The 9,636-nt window shown below is 36.6% G+C and overlaps 1 protein-coding gene across 3 annotated transcripts in view; it reads right to left on the bottom strand.

Moving 5' to 3' along the window:
- Positions 1–9,636, bottom strand: part of Kcnn2 (potassium calcium-activated channel subfamily N member 2) — a gene marked incomplete at its 3' end in the record, with an annotated part of 150,102 nt that overhangs the window by 12,306 nt on the left and 128,160 nt on the right. For all 3 annotated transcript variants that reach the window (XM_029559750.1, XM_029559751.1, XM_029559752.1), the window contains 1 exon segment: positions 6,593–6,703. In XM_029559750.1, the coding sequence (XP_029415610.1) occupies positions 6,593–6,703 (111 nt within the window).

Here is a 9,636-nt window from a genome sequence, read left to right as displayed (position 1 = left end):
TCCTTAGTTGCTTCTTTTGATGTGCAGAATCTTTTTAGGTTAATGAGGTCTTATTTGTTGATTCTTGACCTTGTTTCTTGAACAACTGATGTCTGTTTTATAAAATCCTTTCCTACACCTATATCTTGTAGGTTATTTGCCAATGATTTCTTCTAACAGTTTCGGGGTTCCAGGCTTCACATTGAGGTCTTTGATTCGTTTGGAGTTAACTTTTGTGCAAGGTGAAAGATGAGGGTTTAGTTTCATTCTTCTACAGGTGGAGATCCATTTTTGCCAGCACTATTTGCTGAACATGCTATCGTTCCTCCAATGAATGTTCTTGGCCCCTTTGTCAAATATCAGGTGTCTGAAATTGCATGTACTCATATTTGGGTCTTAAATTTTGTTCCATTGATCTACAGGTCTATTTTTGTGCCAGTACCATGTTGTTTTTATGACTACAGCTCTGGAATACAGTTTAAAATCTGGTAATCCCCCCAGCATTGCTCTTAGTGTTCAGGGTTGCTTTGGCTATCTGAGATCTTTTGTGCTTCCATATGAATTTTAGGATGATTTTATCCAATTCTGTGAAGAATGTCATGGGGATTTTGATTGCCATTGCATTGAATCTATAAATGGCTTTTGGTAGGATGGTCATTTTCACGATATTAATTCTTCCAATCCATGAGCATGGGAGGTCCTTCCATCTTCCAGTGTCTTCCTTAATCTCTTTCTTTAAAGATTTAAAATTTTCATTGTAGAGGTCTTTGATGTCTTTGGCCAGGTTTATTTTGAGATATTATATTTTTTATTTATATTTTTGAGGCTATTGTGAAAGGGAGTGTTTCCATGTACTCTTTCTTTGATAGCTTGTTATTGGTATATAGAAAGGCTACAGACTTGTGTAGATTATTTTGTAACCTGCCATTTTACTGAAAGTGTTAATCATTTCTATGAGATTTCTAGTGGAATTTTGGGTGTCTCTTAGATATAATATCAAATCATCTGCAAAAAGGGATAATTTGATCTCTTCTTTTCCAATTATTACTTTTTCAGTTTCCTACTCTTGTCTTACTGCTCTTGCGAGAGTTTTAAACACTATGTTAAAAATGAGTGGAGATAGTGGACAGCCTTGTCTGGCTCCTGATTTTAATGAGAATGATTCCAGTTTTTCTCCATTTGAAATGATGTTGGCTGTGGGTTTGTTGTATATGGCTTTAACTATGTTGAGGTATGTTCCCTCCAGTCCAATTCCCTCTAGGACTTTGAACATAAATGCATTTGAATTTTGTCAGGGGTCTTCTCTGCATCTATTAGATGGCCATGTGGTTCTTGTCTTTGAGTCCATTTATATGATTTTTGACATTTAGTGACTTACATATATTGAACCATCCCTGCATCTCTGGAAAGCCAACTTGATCAAGGTGGATGATCTTTTTGATGTGTGTCTGTATGTGCTTTTCAAGTATTTTTTTGAGAATTTTTGCATCTACGTTCATTAAGGATATGGATCTATAGTTTTCTTTTTTGGTTGTATCTTTACTTTTGGCATTAGAGTGATGCTAGCTTTGTAGAAGGAATTTGAAAGTTCTCCCTCCATTTCTATCTTTGTGAATAAATTAAGTAGTATTGGATATAAATCTTCTTTAAATGTCTGTTAGAATTTTGCCATAAATCCATCTGGTACTGGGCTTTTTTTAGACGGGAGGTTTTGTATTACTGTTTTTATTTCCTTATGTGTTATGGGTTTGTTTAAGCTGATGATCTCCTCACCAGTGACACATCTGACAGAGGTTTAACATCCAGAATATATAAAGAACTCAAAAAACAAAGAATCAAGAAAGGAAGTAACCCAATTAAAAGAAGGGCTAAGGAACTGAACACAGAGTTCTCAAAAGAAGAAATAAAAATACCCAAGAAGCATCTTAAAAGGTGTTCAACATCATTAGAAATTAGGGAAATGCAAATTAAAACTACTTTAAGAATTCATCTTACCCTAGTCAGACTGGCTAAGATCAAGTGGACAAGTGATACCAAATGTTCAAGAGGATGTGGGGAAAGGGGAACACTCATTCACTGCTGGTGGGGCTGCAAACTTGTTCAACCCCTATGGAAAGGAGTGTGGAGAACCCTTAAGAAACTAAAAATGAACCTACCATTTGACCTGGTTATACCACTCCTTGGCATATACCCAAAGAACTCATCCTATTGCAGAGACACTTGTACATCCATGTTTGTTGCTGCCCTTTTCACAATAGCTAAAAGACAGAAGCAACCTAAGTGTCCCTGAATTGACAAGTGGATAATGAAAATGTGATACATTTTTATGATGGAGTTCTACTCAGCAGTAAAGAAAGATGGAATCATGAAATTTTCTAGTAAATGGATGGAACTAGAAACTGTTACACTAAATGAAATAACACAGACTTAGAAAAACAAATGACGTATGTTCTCCCTCATATGTGGATCCTAGCACCAAATCCTTCTAAGTAAATATGTATCTAGACATAACTACAGGAACCAGTATAATGAAAAGGAATCAGGGAGGTGAAGGAAAAGAAAGAACCCAAGAGAGAGAAAAACAGTAGGAAACAGGTGTTACTAAGGGAGATATGGATAAAAACGGGGTTATTTAAATGGGAGGGGGGAGGGAGGGTTATACAAGGAAACTTGGGGATAAAGGGAAAGAAGGAGCTCAAGAGAGGTGGGACCATAGGAGAAGGGTATTCTCAAGGGAGAGATGGGGAAAATGGGGGCAATTTAAATGGGGAAACCATGGTGGAAGGGTTAGACAGTGAGAGAGATAAATAATGCCTAGGTAGCTTGAAAAAAACAGAGGGAACCATATTAGTCCAACAACCTACTGACAAATTATACATACAACTAGTTCAAGGAACTAAATATATGTCTCATCAAGGTTTATCTGAGAACGTTTGGTTTTTGCCCAAGCTTTATCTACATAGCACATGGTAATTAAAAGTACCAGACTGGTGGAACTATCCTCCTTGGATGTTTAACAGCCATACTTTAAGGCTTATAGTAATCTGGTCAGAGGGATATGAAGGACAGTTTTTGCTCCTTGCCCTCAAAGGTCAACTAAATTCCAGTGGACTATGGAGACTCTCTCAATATATCCTTTAAATGTAGTGGGTCACCTGTCTTCTTGTTCAGGGATTCCATGGAGACCCCACCAGATGGACTTGAACCAGTTTCCAGTCTACAAAGCAGAGGGTCAACACAGAGGAAACGTTTCCTCCATGCTTCCAAGTGAAGCCAGCCACAGTCAAGCAGGACCTTTGATCTATCTTCACATAGATTGAACTAGTAAAAGAAAGGAGCCAGGGGCTCCCCCCAAGCCCACGTGACCCCTGAGGAACAGATCCTCAAATGACCTTAAAAGTAAAAACAAATTCGTTTATCTGGGCCAACTGCATGGTCTTAAACACCCAAAAGGAAAGTATAACCAAAGATTAAAAGGATTAATAAAATTCTTTAAGAGCCCATGTGTATAGTTAAAGGCTATATAGCAAGAAACAGTGCCAGACAGGAGACACCTTCCATTGAGTTGTTGGCCAGGGTGGCCCAAGAGACTTCCAGAAAGTAACCCAGCACAGAACTGGGAAAATGAACAGCAGACACCAATCTTTTCTAAAGGAATAGTAGCAACTGATTGTTGCTAGATGAAGAAGAGCTGATCTTCCTAAAACAAGGGACTCTAGAAAGGCTGACTAGACTCAGCAGATGGACTTGCACTGGGGAACAGCTGGGGACACTGACAACACAGTGGGCAGTAACAGGGATGACAGAGTATATGTATGGGCTCCAGTGAGGCAGGGCATGGGAGGGTGCCATTTGGGATGTGGGTATAAAGATGAATTTGAGCTCAGATTGCAATAACACACACACACACACACACACACACACACACACACACACACATGAAATCAATCAATAAAAAATTGTTTCCTTGAAAAATTTTCATGGTGAATAATTTCTCATAGAAAGTGTTTGCCTCAGTAAGACTCACATTGGAAAGCTTGAAAAGTTATATGTGTTCCTGGGATAATAAATTCTTTCAATATTTAAATTGTTTTTCTCTGAGTCATATTCAGATGCTGTGACCACTGGAAAAATTATCTCTTGGTGGAATCTGATTGAGAATACCTATATTTCTTTCAACAATATATAGTGCTCTTGAATTTGTATTTTTAATCGCTCATCTTAGTAACTATATATTGCTTTTAGGTTCTTATTTACTTGAGTTTTCCTCAGAAATTATTGAGTATTTTGGAATTTTTTTGAAAGTTAAAATTAGAAATTATTCCACTTAGCAATTATAGAAATAACCAAATTGAATCAAGTTCCAGGTAAATGATAATCTTTGAGTTGAGGACTTTGTATAAAATAATGAATAAAGGACTATAAGAAGGCTATTATTTTCATATATTAGTATTATAATGAAACAGTTACCATAAACTAGAAATTTACATTTTATAGTAGTGGTATTTTAACATTTATACTTTTATCTGGCAACATCCTGTCTATAAAAATGCATCAGTCAGCAGGTCAGCTTTTTACAATCTTGCAAAAATGCTACAAAGGAGTTCCACTGTCAGGGAACGGTAGTGAGATAAGATTATCAAAGCATTTGTTGACTGTGTTTTGAACTGTGAACAGTACATTTTAGAGGAAAGGCTTATGACAAGAAATCTCACTCCCTCTGCATCATTATCACTACTGTGGCATTGATATAATCCCTGAAAAAGTATAATCTTCACAATTAAATGGATTATACATGACTTTATAGAAATATTCTTCTGATATGGCAAAACTTGTAACTCTTAACAAAAGCTCTACAGGACAGAATTTTATTGACCAAACATACAGTGAAATGCATAAAACATGTAACAACTTTTGGATTGCAAATGAACTAATAATCTCAGGAAAATGTATTTTCATTTCTTAGATTTCTGAAAATAAATGTAATTTTGCCCCTGTTCAGCTCCTCATTTACCGTCTTTCTCCAGTCTTCCCTTCAGAAACATTAATGGGTTTTGAGAATGGAAACGAGGGTTGCAAGAAAATAAGAGGACACTGGGAATGAAAGACATTTGGGGGTGGAGGGGTGGATAGACGGCTCAGAAGATCAAGGTGTGTAAGCCTGGCAACCTGAGATCTATCTCTGGGACCCACATAAAGGTGGAAGGTGAAATGTGACTCCACAGAGTTGTCCTCTGACCTCTACACGCATGCTGTGGTACATGCATCACCAATAATAAATTAAAATCATAATAAAAAAGACACTTAGAAAGGCAAATTCAGGTAAATATTATAGCATCTGCAATTGAGGGGTTTGATCTCTGATAGAAATGTGTGGAGAGGGCTGCATCAGAGTCAGAAGCACAAGCAAAGTTGCTGGAATTTATGTTTCCCTGTCATAAACACAATCTGTATAAATATGTATGAGCAGTAAGATGATAGCACTACTGGAAATATTTATTAAGATTACCTATTAATTTTTGAAAAAGGGTCCTACTTTGTTGGCCAGGCTGGCCTCAATTGATCTAGTCTTAAACCTTCTGGGATTGCATGTGTGTGTATTACACCAACTTAAAGAAGATCCACTTTTATGCCTGGAAGCTAAATCAAGAATAAGGAAAACACTGAAAGTTGGAAATCAGCCTGAATACTCTATTGATTCTTTTGTGCAAAGTTACCAAATGACAATGCATTTAATTATTCAATGGCAGCCTGATGGAATTCTACTTTGGGAGTGAAGACTGCTATATGACAATTTTGAAGTATTTTTGAATTTGGTATTTTGATGTTTCAAATGATGATCAAAAAAGCTAAAAGAGTCATCTCATGAAAACATTTTCCCTCTCTCCAGGCTTTCTACTGTGATGTAATGATGGTGAGCAGACTATTTCACCTTTTTGTGTCTTGGTTTCTACACTGTATGAAATAGCCAGAACAGGGCTTCCCTCATGAGGTTGGTGAGGATGAAGTAGGTTCATAGATGTCCCATCTGGACCTAGCTGGGTGGGTGTTCTGTCAACACTGAGTAATGTTTTATCTACTCCTAATAATTGGATAATGAACTTCCATCCAGATACTAAGCCATTTTCAACGTATCTGTGATGACCTTCAAGTCATACAAAGGGCCTGTCACTGTACCTATCTTTTGTTTCTAAAAATTATAGGCTATTTCAATGTGTTTGTGACCTGTCTTTAGAACATGGACTTGCTCACAGAAGCACAGTAAATTTCTTCCCAAAACTTCCCCCATAAAATTCCTATTTTCCATGAACAGTGTGCTCTTTTCTGCCAAATCTAATACTAGATACTGTGCCTAAATGTTAATTAAGCAGACCTATTTGTTTAGATTTATATGATCTGCTTTTATCTCAATATCAAGTTTATGCAATTCTTTCCTAATTGACCTGAAGTTAGGTAGGCTCTAGTCTCAAAATGTGAGAAGCGATTCCATGCATGTCTCCATCCTCAATCAATGGTGTCTTTGCTTCTGACGTCATAGTGAACAATCCTATTTCCCAACATTGAAATAATAAACAGTGATACTCTCTAGGAGGATGATGGGGTGGCGACTTACTCTTTTGGTCAGCTGAGTATCCATCATGAAATTGTGCACATGCTTTTCTGCTTTGGTAAGTTCTAGCTTTCTTGCCACTACAGCTACCACCAGGGCTGTGCAGCCTGCACCCTGAAAGCAAGGAAAGACGAGAACCCAAAGAGTTAACGCTTTATCTCAGCCACATTTTAAAATGTTTTGTATCAGACTCATTTTCTTAGGATAAGAAATTGTATTGCCAGTGTCTCCCATAAGTATTACAGAAAAATATGTGGTTACCAATTCTAAGGAATGTCCCTTTAAGATTTAAAATCGTAGTTTACGTATTTTTAAAACTAAAGCATAATAATGAATAAAACAAGACTTTACAAGGAATAAATAGCTAAAAAACAACCTGCTGAATTTTCAGAGACTTTTTAAAAAAAAAACAGGAAATCTGTTATACACCTATAATTATAAAAGCATATTAAACAAGTTAACATAAGTACATGGACTAGAAATGAAGATTTAAAAACAACCATCCATCATCTCCTCTTGAACTGAGACCAGCACACTTTTGGGCAAGTCAATTGCTCTACAGAAGACTATGTCAGTGTATGCAGACAGTGGCCAGAGTGTAACAGGTTCATGGAAGAATGCAGTACTGCCAAGTCTGGACAACACAGATACACAAAAGTGAAGAACAGCCATCCCAGTATTTTGCAGGCTTAACCAGCAGCAGGACTAGGATGGGCTACCTTCATTTGGAGAAAGCAATAGTGCTGCCTTCCAAATCATAGGCCATTTAGCTGATCTCAGAAAAAGAAGTGAGACACACACTGTGAGAGACCTCAGAGATTTTAAGCCTCTTGTTCTATGACCAAGGAATACTCATTCTGAGTTGTGAAGTGTGGGAGTACCTTTGCTGAAACAGACCAGGACCACATGCAAGGCACCACAGCCACCTCATCAGCAAATCTGCTGGTAGGGAAGGGGTCATGTCAGCGGTCTATGAAGAGAAGTCGTACCTCCTCACAGACTCTCAGCCTTGAGAGGCAACAGAACAGTAAGACGACCAAGATAATTTAGGGCACAGGTAACAGAGGGAAAAGGGCAGGACACTGGCAGGAGGCCCTGTAAGAGAAGCATGAACAGAAGGATGCTGCAGTACTCATGGGTCTTTCCATACACGTGAATCTCAACAAGCTTTTAGTAATGTTCCATTAACGTCAGCCAAAGAGTAGAGTGCTCATTAGATAGACATCTGGAGTCGGAGTCTCAAATTCCCACAAAGTAATCTAGTGTTCCTGATTACCAGCAGGTCTAAATAATCACAAGTTAAAATAGCAACTTTGAGTCTTCAAAATGTAGTGGTCATCGTATTAAATATCTAATACTGAGGAATAATGGCTATAACTTACTGCCTACCTATAATAGTTAATGCCTATTCTAACAGGTGTGTCAGTCTTTCAAATTTGCAACACTCTTATCTAGAATGTTCACATTTGAGAATCATGCAAATGAATTAAAAAAACACACACAAAAAAAGCTTCAGAATGTTTTAAATGAGTTTACAGGTTTATGACAGATCACTTTCATAGCAATCCTTGGTCACATGCAGCCTGTGGGTCACAGGTTAAAATTTATTTGCTGAATATTTTAAGATAAAACTCAATGTTTAAAAATCAAGTTAGAGAATTGTACACACAATATGGTCCCACTTTTATCTTTTTAAATGATTCACATTGGGAAAGAAAAAAACTGGAATAAAGCCCACTTTGTGAAGAGATAAGTTATCTCTGAGAGTGGATAGAATATTTGGTGATATATTTTGCTCTTTTTGCTTTCTTTGAGTCCACAGAGTCTATACACAGTACATACTCTATATAAATACTCAGTTATACATTTAAAATGTGATAGAAATTTGTGGCTTAAGAAAATATATAACCTGACCATTGCATATACTTACATAACCTTAGAAAAATTCAATTTACTTATACTTTTGTTATATACATACAGTTATTTACAAAATGTTATCATTTGTATTTGAATTAATAAGTATGGTTTGGTTCCTGAGTTGTGGACCAAAAAATGAATTGGGGGGTGCATTAAAATGAGATACTACAACGAATCTGGCAGGAAGAGTAGAGTGAGGAGAAAAGAAAATATAAATAAAATATGCTGCTTTATCTTGCTACAGTCTGAGAATTGTAATCATGGAGACATAGCCTTGGAAATATTTAAAAATGTTTCTAGAGTGTTTGACGATCCCCTTCTACATACTTCTTTGAACAATTGTGCTTCATCAGACATGAAGTACTCTTTATCATGTTATCAGAAAAAGATCTGAGGAGGTATTTATACATTATCTGGTTAATCCAGTTTTTAGAGATAAGACTAATAGATTCATTTAAATACTCAAAATATAAATAAAATGGTTCACAGAACACAAATAACTATAAATATGGGGGGAACATAGTTTCTCATTTTTTTAAAAAAAGTTTATTTCCATAATCTATTACATTTACTTCATTAGGTCAAGCAATGTTTTTGATTATTTAAATATAATAATCCTATAATATTTCACATGCAAATATTATGTCAGATAGCAGACAAAAGAAAAAAAAACGGATCCAGATCATGATAGCTGATAGTTTGGATATGATCCAGGTGTTTCTTCCTTATTGGCTTCATCAGCTATTCTGCTCCCCTAAAGACTGCTCTTTCTGTCTGCTGCCGAGCCTCATTTATATCAGATTCTGAGCCTTCCTAGAAATGTGAGAATAAATAATATGTGGGCCCTGCATGCACAAAACGTAATGCTTGATCAACAAGGGGAATCATGAAGGACAGTTCTCAGAGAAATCCTGCATATTAAACTGCATTTTCTGCAAACCCAACCAACTGATTCGCACTTCAGTGACTGGAGAGTTTGGAAAGTTGCAGATCCAGAGCTTATTCACAAATTATCATGGGCCATCTTCAGTCCTCCTAATAGCCACTCCTTGCTCACCTCTCTTTCTGAATTAACATCCTGTGACTAGTAGAATGTATTAGCTTACTAAAAAAAAAAAAAAAAACCATTT

This window comes from Nannospalax galili, unplaced genomic scaffold, assembly GCF_000622305.1.
Source record: "Nannospalax galili isolate Female #2095 unplaced genomic scaffold, S.galili_v1.0 scaffold128, whole genome shotgun sequence".
NCBI lineage: Eukaryota > Metazoa > Chordata > Mammalia > Rodentia > Spalacidae > Nannospalax > Nannospalax galili.
The sequence above is the reverse complement of the archived record's forward strand: the minus strand, read 5'-3'. Positions and strand labels throughout refer to the sequence as shown.